Here is a 22532-nt window from a genome sequence, read left to right as displayed (position 1 = left end):
TACACCCTTATTTAATCATATTTATACACTATTATTTAATTTAATTGTTTTACAATTATAATAGATGTTTGAGTTAAATATTTATACTGCTATAATAATTCATAATTAAAATCTGTCTAAATTGTTTTACACAAGAAGGTACATATAAATTAAATATTTATATTAATATTATTTAGAATGAGGTATGAAAATTTGTTAAAAAATTAAAAATTATGTTACATTTATTTAGGATGTCCTTAGTTTTTCACTCGCTTTCTCTGCATATGTGTCTGTCCAATTCATGCTTTGTTTCCATTCCATGTGCACCTTATTTCCTTACACTGCAGCTTCCCATCTAACCTCTCTCTCTCTCTCTCTCTCTCTCTCTCTCTCTCTCTCTCTCATCTTCTTGCTCCATTGTGTTGTTCCCAGCTCAAAGATTCTTGGGATAGTTCTGCCTTCTGTGATTGGTGAGTTTCCTTGGGCCTCCCTGTATGCAACTCTATTCACTTCATCATGCTCCTCCTTTGATTTTATTGATTGTATTTTTTGTGTGCCATTTTTCTAAATACAATCACTTTATGCTGCTAGGATTTGAGTTTTGATTGCAAAAGCATTTTTTTTCTCCATATAATAGGCAAACAAGCTGGTGAAGTGATATAAAGTGTGGTCATTTTGCCAAAAAGATTATAAATTTGTGTGTTTTTCAAGGAAATAAATAATTTTGGAATCTGGGTTTTGCTAAGGATTGATTTGGTTTAAAATGTCGTTTTCCTTTTAGTTGTGTGAATGGATATGAAACTATTTTTAAAGTTTTAAACTGACCCCAAGAGAAGGAAAGGGAAAAAATTGGAGTCTCTTTCAACTTTGAAATTTGATATTGATTCTTGATTTATTGAATGAGTAAGTAGAGAATAGGATCCAGATTTAGGTTTTTATGTCATGTAGCTTTCTTTCTCCTCAGTATATATTCTTCAGCAATGTGTACCATAAAAGAAAATTCATATTCTCTTTTTGTCTAGCTTCTCAACTAAGCATTTCAATCCATCAGAAAATTAGAGGAGCTAGGATAAGCCCCAAAGAGAGTAAGAAGGAGGGGGAATATAAACATTATTTTTTTACTTTTCATATGTAGTTTTTTCAGAGGCACTGGACCCAGCTTATGCTTGTTTGATTTTGAAGATTTGATTCAAGGAATTAATACATCTGTTAGAATTATATTCTTTGACAAATTCAGTTAAACATGAAACTTTTGTCTCTTTTTCTTTTTTTTCCCTTATTTTTTTAATTTATAAAGTTAAGCTTTCTTTAGTTGTATTTTCAGTCGGAAGTTTTCATCAACCAAGATAGATTTGATGTCACATAGTAAAAAACTTTTGGTGCATTGTATCCTGTTTAATTCCTAAAACAAAAATTCTAATTGATAAATTGTCACTTCATCAATCCCTGTGATATATGCATTTCAAACTTAAAATATTTTGTTCTTTTCATCTATCCATTATTTGCATAACATGGGGAATAAATATGAACCACATAAAAAAAGGGGAAGCAAAGATAGAACTAGAATGGTAAAGACTAGGAAACACATGCTTTTGATTTAATAAATCATCTAGTTTTGTACCTGAAACATGCAAGTCTTTCAATAATACAAATAATAATGTGAAACTATTTCCCACTAAAACACTTGGAGTAGCAGGCAAGTGCTTCTTTAGTATTCTTTTTCTTGAGATTTTTGCACTGAGAATATGAAATTATTTGATACTCGTTGAAATTTATCTGATAAATGTATTGCATATTTAATGCCTATTTTAACAATCTTCATTTTGTATTTTATTTTCCATGTAATACAGAGCTATGACGAAGGATTTTTCATAAGAGTGCATTGTTTTACCATTCTTTCGTAAACAATGGTTGCAGAATCATGGTTTCGCACTCTCTGGAAGGTTCCTCGGAAGCATGATGCTAATGCTGAGAAGGTTGTGGTTGAAGTATTAGCATTTGAAGTGGCAAGCTTGATGTCCAAGCTGGTTAATCTATGGCAGACTTTGAGTGATAAACAGATTGCTAAGTTGAGAGAGGAGATCACAAATTCGGTTGGCATAAGAAAGCTAGTTTCTGAGGATGATCATTTCATTGAACGTTTGATCTGTGCAGAGATACTCGAGAACATGGCACATGTGGCTGAATCTGTGTCTAGACTTGGTAAGAAATGCAGTGATCCGAGACTTAAAGGTTTTGAGAATGCCTTTTATGACTTCATCGTTATGAGTTTCGATCCATATGGGTGGGAATTCTCTTTCAAGAAGATGGAAAAAAAGATCAAAAGGATGGAGAAGTTCATATCAGCTAATGCAAGTTTGTATCAAGAAATGGAAGTGCTTGCTGATCTTGAGCAAACTCTTACAAGAATGAAGGCGAGCGGTGAGTCAGATGCCATAACTTTAATTGAGTTTCAAAAGAAGGTTGGGTGGAAGAGGCAGGAGTTAAAGGAGTTACGGGAGGTTTCTTTATGGAACAGGACATATGACTACACCATAAATCTTTTAGCAAGATCCTTGTTCACGATATTCCATCGGATCAACCAGGTGTTTGGAATTCAAGAGGCGGTAGAAGCTGATGGAACCAACAATTCAGGTGTCTTGAATTCAGATTTTATTTATAGAAGTCAATCAGTTTCTACATTGTTGCAATCTACAGGCAACCCATCGCAGAACAGCATTCCAAGATTTTCTTCAGGGCCCCTTAATCTCCATGCTCTTACTGCTAGATCAGGTCCTATTGGTAGATCAGGTCCAATTGGTGGAACAAACAAAACGAGCATTTTCCGTTCCGGTCCTCTTGGTGACTCGTCAACAAAATCAGGGCCAATTTCAGCAAAGCATCCAAGTGTTAATTTTTACTCAGGTCCTCTTGGAAGGAATCTGAATCAATCAGCCCCAGTTTCTGGAAAAACTAAAAAGAGCAAGATTTGGAAGTTTTATGGACACTCGGCGGCTTTAACTGGGAAGGAAAGTCACTCACGACCAAGTCGACTGACTCAAGTAGGACCTTTCAAAGGATGCATGGCTTCAGACAGTTCAGTTTCCGAATGCCACTCAAGCACAAAGAGTGTTCTTTATGGAACCAATAATCCCAAAGAGGCTCATTCAAATATTCTCCATGGAAGACTATTTCATCATGGTCAATCAGTCTTCAAATCCTTATGCAAGCTACTAAAGCCTCCACCCGAAACTCTTGGTGCTGCTGCGTTGGCGTTGCACTATGCAAATGTTATCATTGTGATTGAGAAGCTAGCAGCTTCTTCCAACCTGATTGGTCCTGATGCAAGAGATGACCTATACAGCATGCTCCCTGGTCGTGTTAGAACTGCACTTAGAGCGAAGTTAAAGCCGTATACCAAGTCTATGTCGGCATCATCATTGGTCTATGACACAAGTCTTGCTGAAGAATGGAATGAAGCAATGACAAGCATATTGGAGTGGCTGGCACCACTTGCTCATAATATGATAAGATGGCAGTCCGAGAGAAGTTTCGAACAGCAGAGCTTTGTTTCCCGGACAAACGTGCTTCTCGTACAAACCCTTTACTTTGCGGATCAAGAGAAGACAGAAGAAGCAATCACTGAGCTTCTTGTAGGTCTGAACTATGTCTGGAGATATGCTAGAGAGCTGAATGCAAAAGCTCTGGCAGAGTGTGTCAGTTTTAGGATAGACAATGAATATCCTAATCTGGGTGGATAGCACAATTCTCAGTTTTGGTCTCAGCCATTTCCAACATGAGTCCAGTTCCTTGCAGAAAACACCAAAATCAGTGTGAATCAGATGCTAGCTCAAGTATGAAAGAAGTACCACGCTCACGACAACTAAATTATCAGAATGAGTTGATGGTGAGGGATTTTTTTTACAGTCACTTTATTCTCTTTGATGAGTTCCGAGATAGAACTTTAGATGGCTGCTTCATCTTTGCAAAGCTGCTCCCGTTACTCTTCTTCTTACCTTTGCTGAGCTCCTACAAGACGTTTAGGGTGTGTATATTAATGAGCATTGTTTGCGTACTTAATTGTATAGTTCTATTACACAATGGTGAATCGTTATTTATCAAATATAATATCTTCTGAATTGTCAGGAATGAAAAGCCTTTGTCATAGTACTTATGGTAAATAAATACTATACTTTTTAAGCTTTTCATGGCTCCCTTAAAATATAACAAACACTAATGTGCCAAGTTACGTTTTACATAAAATTTAATAATGCCAACTACATCACATAACACTTGTCAAAAATGATAACTCAATTTACGGTTTAGGTAAATTTATCAAATGAAACAAATCCTCTGGCCTCTGGCCTCTGGGTACCAACGGGAATCTGTATCTTGGGAGATGCAATAACCATTTCATCTGCAAATAAAGCGAGGAACAAAGTGTTATTTAACATATGCTCTCAACCAGCAATATAGAAACATAGAAACATTCTAATAAGCAATGAATTGGAGACTTCATAATCCTTTTTATTTTCGTCTGGCTGTAGAAAATTTTAAGCTTAAAATATTTCCTACTCAGTAATACAGACAAATTGGTGGCGCACACTGAAACCAAAAGAAAAATAATACACACAGCCTTATTATTTTAAATCGTCCACTAAATTTTTTCCCCCAGCCTGAAATTGAAAAGAAACTAAGCCTAGTCTATAAGACACATTACACGATATAATTTTATGGTGACTTACAATATTTAATTGATGGAAATGAAATTATTCAATATGAATTGAAGATACAGCTGAAGTGATTTCATTTGTTCTAGGGTCAGCACTTTCTAAAGAAACGCCACAAGGATCTTCTTTAACCAGAAGGGCAAGTACATTGAGTGAGCTCCATGTTTTTGTCACATTGCTGCTTGAATCTCCCAAAGTAACAGCAAAGACAGCATCAAATCCTCCTGCTCCTGGAACTCCAGCCAACAACACTCCTTCCAAGTTCAGTGTAGCATCTAAAAGTTTTGTTTGTGATTCTGGTTCAATCTGCATGAATTGCAAGGAAAGAGTAGTGATATTCTACCAGCAGATATAATTTATAATCAACATCATTCAAACAGAAGAAGCCTAATAATAAGTGCCAAATCAATGAAAGGAACTTACAGGAACACCTGCAGCCTCACCCATTAGGCGCATACGATATCTAATCCCAAGCATAACTTCTTTTGCACCTAGCAATGCTTTAATAACTGCTTCCTTGTTGGGTTCAGAAGCTTGCTCTATCCACTGTGAGAATTGCATTTTCAACATCAACACAAGAAGAAAAGCAAGAACATGAGAGCCTGAAGTGTAGTCTCAAGAACATGATATCACATATGTGCATTAGAAATTCAGTCACACCACTTGAAACTGAAAACCAGGCAAACAATAAAGTTGGAAATATAATCTCTTTCAAACCCATCAAAAGTCAACTTAATTGTATAAGTCTAATAGTAAAGATGTCCTATCTCATTAAAATAACTAATAAACAGGAATGTAGAAATTTAATCTAATGCAAGGCATACTATAAGGCCAAAATGTTCTAGTTATTTAACAGTGAGCATTATCAATCAGTTTACTCTACATCCACAGGAGTAAAAATTCTAATTTTGATGTCACTTCCATTAATTAAACAACCACAAATGATTTGAAAGAAATACCTTTTCTGATCTGAGCTTGCTGCAGCTATCAATCACAGATTTATATGCATCCCATTGTTCCTTTGCTAATTTACTCAAAAAGTTCAGTTGAATTTCTAACTGCGAATTCGCCTCTGACAGTCTTCTCCATGTGTCCAGGGATTTCTGAGGGTCAGACTTTTGCCATTTTTTTACAGCACCAACCATTGATGGCGTAGATGAACCACCAGTTCCTGGTTCTCCTAGTAACTAAAAAACGATATATAGTCAGAATATTAACCAATAGACTTCATATTCTTCTGATAAGAAAGTCATTCAACCTGAAGTAAAAGGAAAATGTGGGGGTATAAGGGATTTAAATTGCTTACCAGAGTCATCAAAGGTGGTAAAGAGAACTCAGTCCTCTCATGGTCCCAGTTTCCATTCAGAATGTCACTGATAAGTTCTGGTACAGGCAATGCTTGTGCTGCAACCTGCAATGTCAGCAAAACAATGTCTAGTCACTGTAAGAGATAACCAATAGAAGATCCTAACATGTTTAGCAACTGGAATGGCAAACTAAAATGACGGGGCTAGTAGCAAGAATTAGAGAGCTCAAGTTTTGTTGTACATCAAGGAAAACTAATGTTCTTTTAATTGAGTATATTTAGGCCAAACAAATCAGGAGAGTCATTCATACCAGTTACATATTTAGTCGATAAATATTCACAATACCAGCATGACCAGTTGAAATGCACATATATATATATATATATATATATATACAAAAGTGTGCAACAGAAATCAACATAATTAAAGCATTTTTTGCCTAAAACACAAGACACATTAAAAGGGTAAGAGCTGAATACCTGTACGGAGGAAATCACTTCCGGTGAAAACCGCACATAACGTTGACTGCCATACACAGCTGAACTGACATCAAACCCACTGCCAACTTTTCCTTGGGCAATACAATGAGCAGTTTGAGCTATTTTATGCAACAAATCAATATCTGTGTAATCCTTCCTATCCTGTTGATCTTTAGAAGAGGAAAGCTTTATGACACCAAGGTAATGAAGTAAAGCACCAACTACAGCAGTTGTCATAGCAGCAGATGAGCCCAAACCAGTCTTAGCTACTTCAGGCTTGCAATCTCCATTACCATCATCAGTATTGAACGTTATGGATGCAAAAGGAGGAATACTCGCCAATGACTCCGGTGTCAAAGGGAGTCCACGTCTCTCAATCTGCACAAGTTTTGCAACATCAAAACTTCACTCATGATCATTCTGCTTTGTACACTAAGCTAGCACACATCATTCAATCCTTAAATCAAGTGTTAAACACATCTAATGGTAGAAATTACGTACAAACAAAATTGGATAGGGGTGAATTACCTCATTTCTATATGAATAGAAATCATTACAACCCAAAATGGTGATGTCAAGTCCTACAAGACCAATTCAGTTACAAAAATTGAAATCTGAAGTAGTTGACTGAAAGAGTTAACAAAATCAGCACTGGTTACTACCTTGTAAGAGAAGCTTGTGCAACACTTCCTTTTTATTGTTATCCAATGTTGCATAAGCAGCAGCCACAGAATACTGCACTGCATATTCCACAAAAGGATTTCCCCCTTCACTGGAAAAAACAAAACAAATTAAGCACCAAACTACTTATTCCACTGAAGCCACTAATCAAACAAATATAATAATGCGAAACAAAAAAAATAATAATAATAAAAAACGTGCCTTGAGGAAGAAACACTTTGGACAGTGAGATTCTTGAGCGCGAGCTTGTAGTGTCCTTCTCTGCCGAGCTGCGGAGACGTTAATCTGACGTCTGCCCAAGCCTGAACGAAGAAAGAACCAATTAATTAGTTAATTAATTAACTTAATTAAGTAATTTAATTAAAATTAAGGAATTAAAACGCACCCAAGCCCAGCTATCAGGTTGGATTTCGTTGTGAAGAGGCTTAACGATGGTGTAAAAGCGAGCATTCGTACTAAGCACGAGACCTGCGTTGGGTCTCTCCAAAATCAGGTAACCACCGGTGATTAACACCTTCCCAGGTGCAGATGCAACCCTGTCATTAGTGAATAAACAAACTTAATTAAGCCAAGTTTAGTTGGTAAGTTGGGAAGAAGTGGTGGATTAACTTACACGGCCATCGTGTTAGTGCGGAATTGGGAATGCTTCAATTATGATTTATGAGTGCGGATCAGTGATCTTCTACACAGTCATTAATGCGATCGATCTCTTGCATTCTGCTTTGTTTCAGAAAATGTAAATGAAAGATAATCAATTATAAATATTAAAAATAAATAATTAGTAAATGGTAATATTGGGCTCGCGTTGCACGTGGCCCCTGCATGCAGTAAGATCTGCAAATGTGTGTTCTATTATATTAGGTTTAATTATTTCGATAATTAATTATTTACTTGAAAAAATATGTAACTCAATATAAAATATTTAAATCAATGTAGATACATCGTAACTGATTAGTGACTAATCTTTTGTGTACATGTAAAAAATTTTCAAACTGTTCTAAAATCTGTTCATACTAATTTGCTCTCCAATCTCCAGCTGATTACAAACACTAGAATAGTTTAGGTAGTTCAGGGGTTGGTTAGTTTCAACATTTTATTTAAAGCAAAAAAGAAAGTATTACACATGCTACAAATTTGAAGAAAAAAAACTAGGGAGTAGAGAGAGACAAAGAATTGAAGTGGTAGAAGTATTAATTACTGGTAAACTAGTATTAACTATTAAGTATGAGAGTCTAATGATGGATTAAGCTGCTGCAGGTAACTTGTTGGGAGAAGTTCGGCAAATTGGGCAAGAAGCATTCAATGGAAGCCACTCATCAATACATTGAGCGTGAAAGCAATGAAGACATTCAGGTATTCTTTTCACTGTCTCTTTGGGCTTGTACTCCGACAAGCATATTGGGCATGTGTTGTCATTGGGCTTCGGAAGAATATTTGGGCTCTCCCCCACAACCATTTTCGGGTACGACTCAATAGTTGGCCCATCTAGGCCCAAAATGAATGTTGGTTGTGGGCTAATAAGGGGCTCGAAATCTGGTACAGTTTGACGGTCCCAGACCCAACGGTGTGCTAAGATTTTGAGCTTGCTGCACAGGCAACTCAGTATCCCAATGAAGCACAATAATGCTGGTACTCCTAAGCCTATAGCTATTGCATATCGTGCACAACGAGAAAACCCTGTCAAAAAAATAAATATATAGATAAGAGAGAAAAATCCGTGGCAAATTTTGTAAATATTCATGTTTAATTATACTTTATGTTTCATTTTGTAGATATTATTATCCTTTTACATTTTATAAGCTGAGTGGAACCGTTCTATTTGCATTATTTAATCTGTTTTTGTTTACATGTCCACGTCTCCATTGTTTAATGTTGATAATGACCACAATAATAATATTTTCATAACATGGGCATTACAAAGAAAAAAGAAATTATACTTCTATTCTAACCCCTTTGACGTGACCACTAACCCAATCACCCACCACCACAAGTTTTTTTCCAACCATGAATTATTTAAACACAAATACTAATATTTTCTCGAATTAAATTATAGATCTCCTAGAAGAGGAAATGAGTTCAAAATTTACCTAGGAAAATCAAATTGTAATTAGAGCAATGCTAGGGGCCAGCAATTTTTGTGATTGTTAGCCATCAATTAGCCATCAATGATAATTTGATGGTGTGAGATTGGTGTGAGATTTCATCCAATGACTCACCTTTCTCTGCTGGTTACATGCTGGCCAAAATTCAACAAAACTGCTGGCCCCCTAGACTTTTCCTTGTAATTAAGCATAGGCAATAAATGCATTAAAATGTTGAAGCTTGCATGAAATGAGTTAGATTCTAAGGGCCTATTTGATTTCACAAAAATACTATATTAACATTAGAAAATCAACCATTAAATTAGTGATTATGATTTATATGTAAATATATATTATATAATTTATTTTTAATATATATTTATATATTAATACATATATTATACGAATGTCTAATTTAGTATATATTTTTTGGAGAAGTATAGATAGACAATGAGAATATTAAACAATGTGAACAATATATATGTCGAATGTTCAATTGAATAGGTATGCAAATGATTATATTCATTATTTTTAATTGGATGGTTATTTCTTTTGATTCGATTTACTCATGCATAGTTTAAAATTGCTGAATGTTCAATATATTAGATATGCATATGGCTATTCTAATATTGAGGTTTAGAAAATAATTTGGGAATAAAGTATTTTTTTACTTTATTGAGATAATTCTAAAATTTATTGTTCACATCACAAAAGTTATTGTCTAACAAAATCCATATTTTTTTACGTAACAATGTTATTGATTTAATTTTTTTGTAAAATTCTAAAATTGGAAAGGAGAAAAAAAAAACTCAAACCAAACATAATAGTTAATGGAGTGTGTGTGGCAGTGTGGTACCTTTTGAAGGGAAATCGTTGAAACACACAACATGCGAAGTGGTGTTGCTCTCAAAGCCACATCTTCCACCGTGTGACTCACACCTCCCACACTCTGGCCATTCCCACGACAACCTCAAATCATCGCTGAGGTTAGACGACACAACATGTTCGTAAAACGGCACCCCAACCGGCACTTTCACCCTCTTAACCACGTTACAAATCGACGACAAGTAAACAACAACGGTTGACGAAGACGTTGCAAAAAGCATGTGCTTTGGATCACTGAGACAAGCTATGGGGTTGTACCTATGCTTGAGATACTCCAAGTTCATGGAACAGTTGAAGAACGTGAATTCTTGGTTGTAAACGGCTTCGAATGGGGATGAAGAGAGGTTGAGAGAGAGTATGCGTTTTGGAAGGCAATTGTCAGGGTCGTTTACCCACACTTGTTGAGTGTCGTAGTCTATCCCTTTGATGCTGAACTCTCCTCCTGAATGAGGTAGGTTGAGGAGTGTTTGGCCACGGTTGTTGCATGTTACTGTGAAACCTGGGTACCCACATGATGATGATGATGAGTTTGGTTCTATTTGGAAAGGGAATCGAATTACTGGCTCCCTTAGATTGCAAACAGCATCCAAGCATGTGTCTTGTGTGGTTGATGACACAATAACGTGTTTTTGAGGAGGCTTCAAGGAGAAGAAGAAAAGAAGGAGGAGGATTATGGGAAAGTTCATGTTTGGAGTTAATTGGGTTTTGGGGTTTGGGTTAACCTTAGCTTCTTTCGGTATTATTACTTTGTCTTAGGTGCACCTGCACTTGGGTGGTGGCGTTTCAGCCGTAGGATGCACCTCCCTTAATGCAAATGGGTGCATGATTGAACCTATTAGTGGGGTGCACCACAGAAAGCAACTTTTGTTTTGCCATCAAATATGATGAGGTAACTGTGGTGGATATTATGTAAGAGGCCTGCTACACATACAAATCTTTTTGACTTACAAGTCTTACAAGTTGCTAACGGGCCTTTTAATGCGTTATTCATCCGTTTCCTGTTTTCAAAGCGCTACACTATATTATGAACGGTTCCTCTTCTTCTTCCTCTTCCTATTCCTCTTCCTCTTTCTCTTCTTCGTTTTTTTTTTTCGATTTTTATAGTTTTTGAAATCAAGTTTTTCCTCTTCCTCTTCCTCTTCCTCTTCCTCTTCCTCTTCCTCGTTTTTTTCGATTTTCATGGTTTCTAAAATCAAGTTTTGAAATCGTTTTGAAGAAGAAGAAGCAGCAGAAGATGAGGAGGAGAAAGAGAAAGAGTTCTGAATTATGCAACGAATTTTAGGTGTATTTCTTAAATCCTTTGGGTGTATTTTCGTAATCCTTTGGATGTATTTCTGTAATCCTTTTGAAGATAATGGAACTTCAGAAATACACCCAAATGATTATAGAAATACACCCAAATGATTACAGAAATACACCTAAAGGATTACAGAAATATACCCAAACGGTTACAGGAATTCACCCAAACGATTATAGGAATACACCCAAAGGATTACAGAAAGACACCCAAAAGATTACAAAACTACACCCAAAGGATTTAAGAAAATACACCCAAAATTTGTTGAAGTACATCTTATGCATAATTCAGAACTCTTTCTCTTTCTCCTCCTCATCTTCTGCTGCTTCTTCTTCTTCAAAAAAGATTTTACCATGAAAAATCGAAAAAAAAAAAGAGAAAACAGAGATAAGAGCACGTAAATGAAGAAGAAGAAGAGGAAGACGAGGAAGAAGAACGTGCAGAAACGAAAGAAAAGGAGTAGAAGAAGAGTAAGAGGAAGAAGAACGTGCAGCAAAAAGAAAAAAGAGAAATAGAAAGCAAGAAAAGAAAGAAAAGAAGAAGGAGAAGACGAAGAGGAAGAAGAACGGTTCGAAGCGCGTTTTGAGCGTTAGTTTTAATTGGACTTGTAAGGCTTACAAGCATTAATCGCTTGTATGCGAAGAATTTCTCATTATGTAAATGTGAAATATTATTTATATCCATGCAGCTTAATAGTGAATAGATGTATAGACATCATAGTTAAGATGTGTTCAAAGTGATAAATAAAATAATAGGTTAAGTATGATTTTGATTTCTAATGTAGATGTCGAAAATTTATTTTGTCTTTGGCCTTTTTTTTTGCTACAAAATGGTCTCGTAGATTTCAACTTGTTTCAAAACCGTCATTCAGACTAAACTGCCCCTTCTTATTCTTCTCCTCCAAAATCAAGCACAAGCACCAACCAGCAGAAACACCAGCAGAAGCACAAGCACAAGCAGAAACAGAACCAGAAGTAACATAAACAATGAATCAACAATGTAATCAAGTAGAAACAAGAGCAGGGCAACAACAACAACAATAACAATGAATCACCAATGTATCAACAATGGAATCAAACAAAAACAAAAGTAGGAGTAGAACAACAACAACAATGAAACAATATAATCAACTAGAAGCAGAAGCAACCAGAAACAACAATAATAAAAATCAATAACATAATAGAAGCAAAAGTAGAATGGAAGTCGAAGCAAAAGAAGAATGGAAGCAGAAGCAGATGCCGGCAAGCCACCCGAAACCGCCATCACAGCCATCAAAGGGCCGATCTGCCACCAAAGCGCCGCAACCCTTTTCTTCTTCTCTCTTCGCACTACCCTAGCGCCACCGTCATAGCGCGAGCTCTTCTCCTCCCTCGGCTCACCACCGAAGCCTTTCTCTGTTCTTGCCTCGAACCAGAACCCACCACCATCGAGCACCTCCGCCGAGTCCATAGGAGCAGTGGCGAGATCCTTTCCCCTTACCCCCTCCCCCGCGAATCCCTTCCCCCTTTCCCATTTTTCCTTATTCAACGTTGTTTTTGTTTTTGTTTTTGTTTTTATTTTTTTAATTAAGGGTATTTTTAGAATAAAAATTAAAAATTTGATAAAAATGACGATTTTAAAACAAATTGAAATCTTCGAGACCATTTTGTAGCAAAAAAAAAAGTCAAGGCTAAAAAAATTTTCAACCTCTACATTAGGAGACCAAAATCATACTTAACCCTAAAATAATAAATATAAATTAATAATAAATACAAAAGAATTTAAATGATGAATATAAGAAAAGTCTAGAAATAAAGACAATAATACTATAAAGATAAAAAATAGTTTAAATTTATTTTATTTATTATTTATTAATTTAACAATAATTAATATATACTAAATAGGATAAATTTAGATTTGTTTGGCTTTCATCTCCCAAACATTATAGTCTGTCTCAATATGTTAGAGTGGATTCCAATCAATTAAAAATGTTGTTCAGGCGGATGATATTCCGGGGAAGGGCTTCACTGGAACGTCGCTTTCTTTTTAGTTGTAAACTAAAATAATAAATTTAGTGAGGTCATTAGGATGACTTGATGCAGGTAGTATTTAATGTTAACATTTTAAAATTATTTAAGAAACCATGGAATATATCGGGTGATTTCAGGTAATGCGTGGGCACCACGGGTTCGTATAGTTTTTTAGAGAAGTGTTTATACTTTTTTAAAATAATTGGGTGAATTTGGTTCATTTTTTTATTTTTAATATTTTTTATTTTTTAATTTTGTAAAAAAAATAAAAATAATAAAATTTTATTTTTTATTTTCACATCATATTTTTATTTTTTTTATAAAATTCAAAAAATAAAAAACACTGAAAATAAAAATATAAATTAAACTGACCTTAAGTTTTTAAGTACTTTTTTTAATTTGATAAATTTAAAAAATTAAAAATTTACGTGCAGTTATTTTCATGTGCAGTTATTTTCATGTGAAGTTAAGATAGCTATATGTCAACTATCAAAAAATTATATGTAGGTGATTATAGTTTTAGAAAGTTAAAATACTTATAAAAATTGGCCATGAATTCTTTACTCTTACTTGTATGATTAACCATCAATAAAATAATTACAAAATATACCCTCATCTTTTTTTTTTGAAAAAATTAATATTAGAAATTAATCCATCTAATTTTTGCTTTTTAAACCTTTTTCCATTTTCCTTTTAATTTCAGATTCAGAGAAGAGAAGTATTTGGTCTGCTAGGATTTTTCCTCCTCTTTCAATCATTATCATTCTCTCAACCTCTTCTTCTGTTATTTCTCTCGTTCGCTTATCATTGCCGTTGCAACACGCCTCAGACGACGCCGTAACCTGCTTCCGCCGCCGCACAACACGCTGCCGACCCCGCCGCGCAACATGCTTCCGGGTGAAATAGATACTTGATTGATTCTCTTGGTATGGGTGAAACCATTGATTTATGCATCTCTCTCCCTACAAGAAAAAGCGTATTTATCGACACAAAAAATCAACGTCTATCTCTCCCGTCGATATTTTTTGACGGCTTACTGTCGATATTTAAAAAAATTAAAAATAAAATAATAAAATCGACAGCCTGATCCTCGATTTTTTGATGATGCATTAAATCCCTTTTAACTATCGTCATATTGTCGACGAAATGGGGGTCAAAAATACTTTTATTTTAAAATTGACGAACATGGCGTCTATTTTTATATTTAAAATATCGACAAGCTTTCCGTCGATAAATTTAAATGGTCCAGGTTGCTTTCGAAAATCAAATAAATGGTGTGGATTTAATGTATAAAATAGACACTAAAGACGTTGCCTTTTTTTTTAAATTAAAATCGACAAATATACCGTCGATTTTTATTGCTAAAAACACCAACCCCGCACCCCCTATCCACTACAACATTTTGGGTCTATGGCCACGGTTTTTTTGGTCACGGTTTTCGTCCGTGAAAAAAAAAAGCTATGGTCACGGTTGTTACAGAAAGGGTGACCATAGGGTACCTATGGTCACGGTTTTCTAAAAAAGGGTGGCCTAAAAGGGTCTATGGTCACGGTTTTGGGGGGTGACCTAAAGAGGTCTATGGTCACAGTTTTTTACAGTGACCAAAAAGGGTCTATGGTCACGGTTTTCACAAAAAGGGTGACCATAGGGTACCTATGGTCACGGTTTTGGGGGGTGACCTAAAGTAGTCTATGGTCACGGTTTTGGGGGGTGGCCTAAAAGGGTCTATGGTCACGGTTTTAGGGGTGACCTAAAAGCGTCTATGGCCACGGTTTTTTACGGTGACCAAAAAGGGTCTATGGTCACGGTTTTTCAAAAAATGGTGACCTAAAGGAGTCTATGGTCACGGTTTTGGGAGGTGGCCTAAAGTGGTCTATGGTCACGGTTTTGTTGGGTGGCCTAAAAAGGTCTATGGTCACGGTTTTAGAAGTGACCTAAAGGGGTCTATGGTCACGGTTTTTTACAGTGACCAAAAAGGGTCTATGGTCACGGTTTTTCGAAAGGGTGACCTAAAAGGGTCTATGGTCACGGTTTTAGAAAGTGGCCTAAAGATATCTATGGCCACGATTTTTGGAGGTGACCATAGATACTCTTCCCTCCATAAACGTCGTCGTTTTTGCCCCCCCCCCCCCCCCCAAATCCCAAAATTCCCCTCCCTCCCAACCAAATCCCCATTCCCTCCTAATTAGTAACTTAGAAAAAAAAACCCTATCATCACTTCGTGACAGCCCCCCCACCTTATTCTCACTGTTTTCCTTCAAGCCAGCCCCCACCTTCACCGAGCTCCTCCCAACCCTCTCCATCGTACGTTGTTACCCTTCCTCCCAGCCCCTACCATTGTCGTTCACTTTCCTCCCAACCCCTACTTTGTCACAGCCCCCATGATGGAAGAAGGCAGAAACCCTAGCGTCACTGTGCTCCTCTAGCGCGTCTCACCACGAGCTTCTTGTCACCGCGAGGAAGAATGGTAGGCGTCGCGCTCCTCCGCTATCCAGCCACCATGGAACTTCCAAGAGAGAGAGAGAGAAAGTGCATGAAGATGAGAGAGAGGGGGGTCAATAGCTGAGCTCGTGTCCGTCCGTCACCGCCTCCAGTGCCGTCACCGCCTCCAGTGCCGTCACCGCCACCGTTGAAGCTCTGCTACGGCTGCTGCTGCCGTCTGAGCCGCCGCCAAGGGAAGCCGCTGCCGCCGTTACGACGGGTGGAGTCCGCCGTTGAGCTGTGCCCCGTTCAGTTTCACCGCGAGCTTCCTGTCACAAGAGCAAGTCTGATTCACAGCAAAATCCGCTGGGTAACATTCAATCTTCTACTTTAGGTTGAAGTATCTTCTAAGTAACGATTGGACAAAATAAAATAGGTTTTTATCTGAAAGGGAATGAAGTGTAAGTTTATAATTTAAAAGGAAAAAAAAGAAGAAGTAGTGTTTCCATTATTCTAATTTTGCAATACTCTGCCATGTCCCTTTTGCTCAAAGTTCCCTTTAATGTGTATTGCAATACACTTGCAAGAAACTCTAATTTGGTCACATTGTTATATACTAATTGGCAAGCTGTATCCATTGAGACTAAAACTTCAATGTTGGATTATGCAAAGGTGAGTCGATCATTCTCCTTTTTAAATTGTTTACAAATAGGCTTAGCATGTATGGTAAAATAATATTATTCGTTGTTTATTTGTAGTCTAAATATAACATTCCTAGTGATGCTGAGCCTTGGGTGATAGATACCATTGGAGAGGCATGGAAGCAATTTAAGAAACGCATAAAGAAATATCACTATACACCGTACAACTCATTTAGAGAGATGATGAAAAATCGTCCAATGACTATACCTGAACTGCATTTTCGAAAATTAGTTCAATTTTGGAGGCTTGATATCATCAAAGTAAGTGATTTTCACAACTCTCTTGGCTTTAATGATGGTATCGTGTATTTAACTAACTCTATCTAATTTTATATTGCAACAAATGTAGGTTATTTCTGACAAAAATCGTGAAAATAGATCCAAGAAAAAATGGAATCATCGAATGGGTCCAGTTAGTTTTGAATTAGTACGCGCTGAATTGGTATTTTTTTGTACTTTTTATTTTAAGTATTTTTTTATCTTTCATGTTATGTGTGCTTGCTTAGTCACATGTTGGTGGTTTCTTTGTAGCGAGCAAAGAAGGAGGACAATGAAGATCCATCACAATCTGAGATGTTTGTTGTAACTCGTACGAGTAAAAAAGGAGAGACTGATTCGGGAACACAAGAGACAATTGTTAGTTTTCTGGTCTCTTAGAAAAGTACACAAAACAAGAAATGTGTTGGCTATTTTTATTTATTCTAAAGCTGTCGGGTGCATGCATTTATTTTGATCCTATTTGTGTGTAATAGGAACATCTTCAAAATTTGAAAGAAGCAGGATACAATGATGATGAAGCAGTTTAAACAGTTTTCAGAAAGGAGAGACATGGAAGAGTTCGTTTTTATGGTCGATCAGTCACAAAATCCTCTCTTAAAAAGGAGAAGGAAATCCGACAAATGCAGCAACAACATAATGAAGTGGTTTCAACTATGGAGAAAAATCAAAATAACTTAACTTCCAAGTTGGATGGTTTAACAAACTTGATTAAAACGTTGTTGCAACAAGTCAATCCTGGTATGAGTGCAGAACAAGTGCAAGTAATGATAGAAGCTGCCCAACAATCTCCGCCTGACGCGAGTAGTGCACCAAATGATGCGCGGCGAAGCATTCCTCCTTCACTTGGATCGAACCATGTATCAAAGGATATGGAAGTAAGTACTGTTCAAAACTTCTAGTTAAATTAATAGTATGCTTTTGGTTGCTGTTTGATTAGGTTAGCTTAGTTGAATTAGGTGGTTAGGTAGTCAATTGATTTTGTAGTGGATTTAGGTTTGAACTCTGATGTTTATTCTATCTGAAATTGGTTTTCCTGTGCTTGTAATGACTTGCCATGTTCTAATTTAGCTTCCTGCTGCTGCTTCATTGATCTACCCTGTGCTAAATTAGTTTGTTTGGTGCTGTTGATTAGGTTTAAACTGTTATTGATCCTATGTTGCTGTTTCATTGTTTTACTTTTGTGCTAAACTGGTTTATATGATGCTGCTGCATAGTATTATTGTTACCTTATTTTTGTGTTGGCTGCTGCTGGAATGAACAGATTCTGAATTATTTGTGCAGTAGTGATAACTTTGATGAATTTCTGAGTCTAAGCCATCTCTACTGCTGCATTCTTGCAATAGCTGCTATTTGAAGTGAATGATGGTTGTGAATAATTCTTGAGTGTTGTTGTGGATGAATGTTTCCCTTCTTTTGCTGCATATGTCATCATCAAAAGCATTTTTGCAAGATATCTAACATGTTTATTTCTTTTACGTGCAGGAAGACATGATGTGATGAAGAAAATATGTTCCATACAAATATCACATGAGATGGGTCTTACCACCTTAGTTATGTAAATGTAATATTTTGATGTGTTATGTACTTTTTGAGGAATTACATGTAATTGGAAAAATTCCACTCTATTTTGATTTGTGTTGTTTAGACTAAAAATTAAACATATATATCTTATAATGAAACTTTTATGATTTAGATTTCTTGAATTTTTTATTTTTAGATTTATTTTGTTATTATTATCATTTTGAGATATGTGATTATAATTTAAAAAAATTGAATCTCATAAACAACAACAGGCTATAGTCACCGTTTTAAAAAACCGTGACCATAGAGGCTATGGCCATCGTGAAAAATTGTGACCATAGATAGGGCTACGGTCACGGTTTTAAGGAGGGTGACCATAGAGTCTATGGCCACGGTGAAAAACCGTGACCATAGAGGCTTTGGCCACGGTGAAAAACCGTGACCATAGATAGGCTATGGTCACGGTTTTTCATAGGGTGACCATAGAGTCTATGGCCACGGTGAAAAACCGTGACCATAGATAGGGCTATGGTCACGGTTTTAGGTGGGGTGACTATAGAGTCTATGGCCACGGTGAAAAACTGTGACCATAGATAGGGCTATGGCCACGGTTTTAGGTGGGGTGACTATAGAGTCTATGGCCACGGTGAAAAACTGTGACCATAGATAGGGCTATGGCCACGGTTTTAGGTGGGGTGACCATAGAGTCTATGGCCACGGTGAAAACCGTGACCATAGATAGGGCTATGGTCACGGTTTTAAGGAAGGGTGACCATAGAGGCTATGGCCACGGTGAAAACCGTGACCATAGCCTTATCTATGGTCACGGTTTTAAAGAGGGGTGACCATAAAGGCTATGGCCACGGTGAACACCGTGACCATAGGTAAGGCTATGGTCACGGTTTTCTACCGTGACCAAAGGTAAGGCTATGGTCACGGTTTTCTACCGTGACCATAGATTAACCTATGGTCATGGTAAAAAAACGTGGCCTAAAGTGTCAGATTTTAAAAATTGAAACCGTGACCATAAAAACCGTGACCATAGCCCAAAAAACCGTGACCATAGACCTATGGCCACGAGAGAATAGGCCACGGTAAAAAATCGTGACCATAGGTCCAAAACCGTGACCATAGATCTATGGTCACCCTTTTTACTAGCTATGGTCACAGTTTTTTACCGTGGCCATAGGCCTTTTTTTTTTGTAGTGGAGCTCCTTTCACACACAAAAATCATAAATCAAACGAGCTTGATCCTCTCTTCTTCAACGAGCTGCTTCTTCTCTCCGTCGCACAAGCTTCTTCTTTTCCTTTCTTCACTAACAGCGCCACCGCCGGCCACCCTAACCGCCGCAACTACCTTCTCCTTCTTCTCCTCTCTTTTAAACACTAAACCAGTAGAACACAGCCCATGTCTCTCTCGTTCTTTCTCGTTCGCAGATCAAATCAAGCTTAAGCTCCTGTTCTCTTCGTCTCGGGTGAGCTCCAGCACGCCAGCGCCACCTGTAGCAGCATCTGTCCCCACCGCCGCCGCCCATCGTTCTCTCTCTCCTTTTATCCCCCCTCAATTCTGGCTCGCATATCTTTTCAGCGCTGCAGCCATCATCTCTTCCGGTCAATGCTTCCAGGTTTTGGTTTCAAAATTCTTTTAATTTGTATTAAGTTCAATTAATTTTGTTTAGTTAGTTTGATTTAGTAATTAGTTTAGTTAGATTTATTTTTTGATTAGTGAATTTTTAGGTTTTGATTAGATTAGGTTTTGATTCTGAATAGTTGAGAAATGTTTAGATTGTTAATCTAAATTGCTGAACATTGCTGCTGATTTTGTTTGGAAACTACTTGACTAAATTGTTGATATTTTGTGTTGTTTTGCTACAAGAATAAGGTGTTTTGATTATTTATTTTATTTAAATAAGGTGCTAGCCTTATTATAAAATCAAGAATAAGGTGTTTTGATTCTGGATGTAGATCAGTTGCCAAATTCATTAACACTAGTTGTGTCACGGCCCAAAATGAGCTATGACTGGCACTTAGGGAAAATAATTCCCTAACAAGCCTAACAAACTCATTTATAAGCTGAATAAGAAAATTTCAAATATTTTACAAGTTCCAAAATAAATAGTTATATATTTTTAACAAAAATAAAACAATTAAGAATGGTTGGATCCTGCCTGTGACATATGGAACAGATGACGTCTAAGAACTCAACAAAGAATATGTAGCCTTTGCACATCATTACTCTTGAACAGAAAGGTTCACATGACCAAATATTTATTCCTGAAAAATATTTTTAGAAAAACATGGTGAGTTTTGCAACTCAGTGACTAGACAATACATTTATAATCGACATGAGACCATATAAACATCAAAGTAATTTTTAATTAGAAAATAATAGTTGATAATAATAAGTGAATCAATAAGGGAGTTCTCATACAGAAATCAAATCAAAAGTCCACACTTGGGCGGCTCCACCTCAATAGGTAGCCCTTTCCTCTCGTGTGTCCTAACAGAATAAAAGATCTAACGTGTGGCCTACATGTTAGGCTAGCAACACTCCTGTTAGCTGGAGTCTGAGTTAGATGCATCTAAATTAACGTTATAACCGCCGTTAACTACGATTTTCTAATAAGAGCCTCCCAAACCAATTCAAAACATATAATTCAAATACAACAAATCTTTGATCTTTCAAATATATAAGGTATCGAATCAAATCAAATCATATTATACTTTCTCATCAGAATCTTTTCCAATCATATTTTTTCTCAATAAAAAATTTCAAACATATTTTACAATTTTAAAGTATAAAAGTACCAACAAATACTTCGATATTTCAAAAACAGATATTCAAGTAAAATTAAACATTTTGGAATAATACAAAACTTCATCAAAACTATATGTCTCATGTATAGTTCCTAAAGTATAAATTTCACAAAAATGAATTATTCAATTCTAAGAAATAAATTATTCTAATCAATTTAAAATCGTTCAACGCAAATATAGTGAATATAATTCAAAGATCATAATAGATATACGTCAAAATAATTATAGATGCAAAATCAAACAATTATAAATGTAAAGTCTACTCACAACTTGGCTCCAAAAGACCGAAGATACCGAACCCGGAGTGCCAGAATCCAAGGTGAGGAAGATTGAAGTAGAATGAAACCAATGAGCACAGAATTTGGATTGAGGCAGTGACAAGGTGGAGCTGGCCATAGTTTGGGTTAGTGACAGGAACGGTACAGCTCCACCAGTGACACCAACAGCTCCAGTAGCAACCAAGGTTCACCCGAACGGTGACGCAACAGCGGTGACGGAACAACCCTCTATTCACGGCGGCTCCTCTCGCACATCCTGTTTCTCTCTCTTCAATCTCTCTCTTCTCTCTCAACAATGGCGACAACGACTTGGCATGGCGGCGGTTAAAGCTCAGCGGCGACGCAGACAAGGCGCGGCGACACCCAGCGGCTCCTCCTTCCTCCACGCAACCCAGACGGCGACGATCCAGGCTTCGGCAGCGGAACAAATGGCGAGAAATGGCGACGAAGGTGGCTGGCTCCAGCGATGGTGACAGGTCGCGATGAGGACGACGGTGGCGATCCTCCAGCACGCGCAAACAGCTTCCCTCTCTCTCCTCGCGTTCGCCTCTCTCTCTCGTCCATCGTTGGCAACAACGACGGCAAGGCGGGGCGACAGTGAGCTGAATGTGGCTGGGCGAGACGGGTGCGGTGGCGGCACGACGGCAAGTTGGATGACGGTGAGGCACGGTGCCGATGCGGTAGCCCTCTCCCTCCTCTTCTTCCTTCTCTCCTCCTCTCCCTCACTCTCTTGATCTCTATCTTTCTTTTCTTTCTTTCCTCAGCTCGTGAGTGTGTGCTTTGAGGAAGAGGGTGTGAGGGGAGTGAGGGTGTGTGCGGCAGTAAGAGGTGAGTGAGTGTGTTAGAAGAGGGTTAGGGTTTGGTTTGGAAAAAAAGGGAATACGGGTATTGTAGGGATTTTACAAGTTGGACCGATCTAGAAAGTTAACTTGCAAATTAAGATGCACCAATAAATTAAGTCTTTTAACTATGATTCATGATTCTGCTTCTCTATATAGTTTTACTTAATGACTATTTATAATGGTTTGATCATGAAATTTTAATGAATTGTAGAAAAGTGTTGGTGTGTTTAAACATACTCTGGTGAC

General features: G+C 37.1%; 3 protein-coding genes across 4 annotated transcripts; 1 reads left to right on the top strand and 2 right to left on the bottom strand.

Annotated features, from left to right (window-relative positions):
* The first annotated feature begins 264 nt into the window (after window positions 1-264).
* On the top strand, window positions 265-4086 carry LOC130944409 (uncharacterized). The gene is made up of 2 exons (XM_057872726.1): window positions 265-449; window positions 1830-4086. The coding sequence occupies exon 2, from the start codon at window positions 1887-1889 to the stop codon at window positions 3717-3719; it is 1833 nt and encodes a 610-aa protein (XP_057728709.1). The 5' UTR covers window positions 265-449; window positions 1830-1886; the 3' UTR covers window positions 3720-4086.
* Window positions 4087-4152: 66 nt separating this feature from the next.
* On the bottom strand, window positions 4153-8423 carry LOC130944410 (phosphomevalonate kinase, peroxisomal). 2 transcript variants are annotated; one of them, XM_057872728.1, is made up of 12 exons: window positions 8354-8423; window positions 7769-7872; window positions 7541-7691; window positions 7357-7457; window positions 7137-7246; window positions 7003-7055; window positions 6475-6852; window positions 5995-6099; window positions 5648-5875; window positions 5112-5234; window positions 4704-4994; window positions 4153-4375 (listed from the first exon to the last, which is right to left on the bottom strand). In XM_057872728.1, the coding sequence occupies exons 2-11, from the start codon at window positions 7774-7776 to the stop codon at window positions 4728-4730; spliced, it is 1524 nt and encodes a 507-aa protein (XP_057728711.1). In that variant the 5' UTR covers window positions 7777-7872; window positions 8354-8423; the 3' UTR covers window positions 4153-4375; window positions 4704-4727. The 2 variants fall into 2 exon arrangements, with proteins under 2 accessions (XP_057728711.1, XP_057728710.1); XM_057872727.1 differs by lacking the exons at window positions 4153-4375; window positions 8354-8423 and having other exon boundaries at window positions 4456-4994; window positions 7769-7878.
* Window positions 8070-10920, bottom strand: LOC130944411 (putative RING-H2 finger protein ATL21B). The gene is made up of 2 exons (XM_057872729.1): window positions 10093-10920; window positions 8070-8832 (listed from the first exon to the last, which is right to left on the bottom strand). The coding sequence occupies exons 1-2, from the start codon at window positions 10805-10807 to the stop codon at window positions 8399-8401; spliced, it is 1149 nt and encodes a 382-aa protein (XP_057728712.1). The 5' UTR covers window positions 10808-10920; the 3' UTR covers window positions 8070-8398.
* Window positions 10921-22532: the final 11612 nt, after the last annotated feature.

This window comes from Arachis stenosperma, chromosome 8, assembly GCF_014773155.1.
Source record: "Arachis stenosperma cultivar V10309 chromosome 8, arast.V10309.gnm1.PFL2, whole genome shotgun sequence".
NCBI lineage: Eukaryota > Viridiplantae > Streptophyta > Magnoliopsida > Fabales > Fabaceae > Arachis > Arachis stenosperma.
Note: the sequence above shows the minus strand (reverse complement) of the source record. Positions and strands in the feature narration are given on the sequence as shown.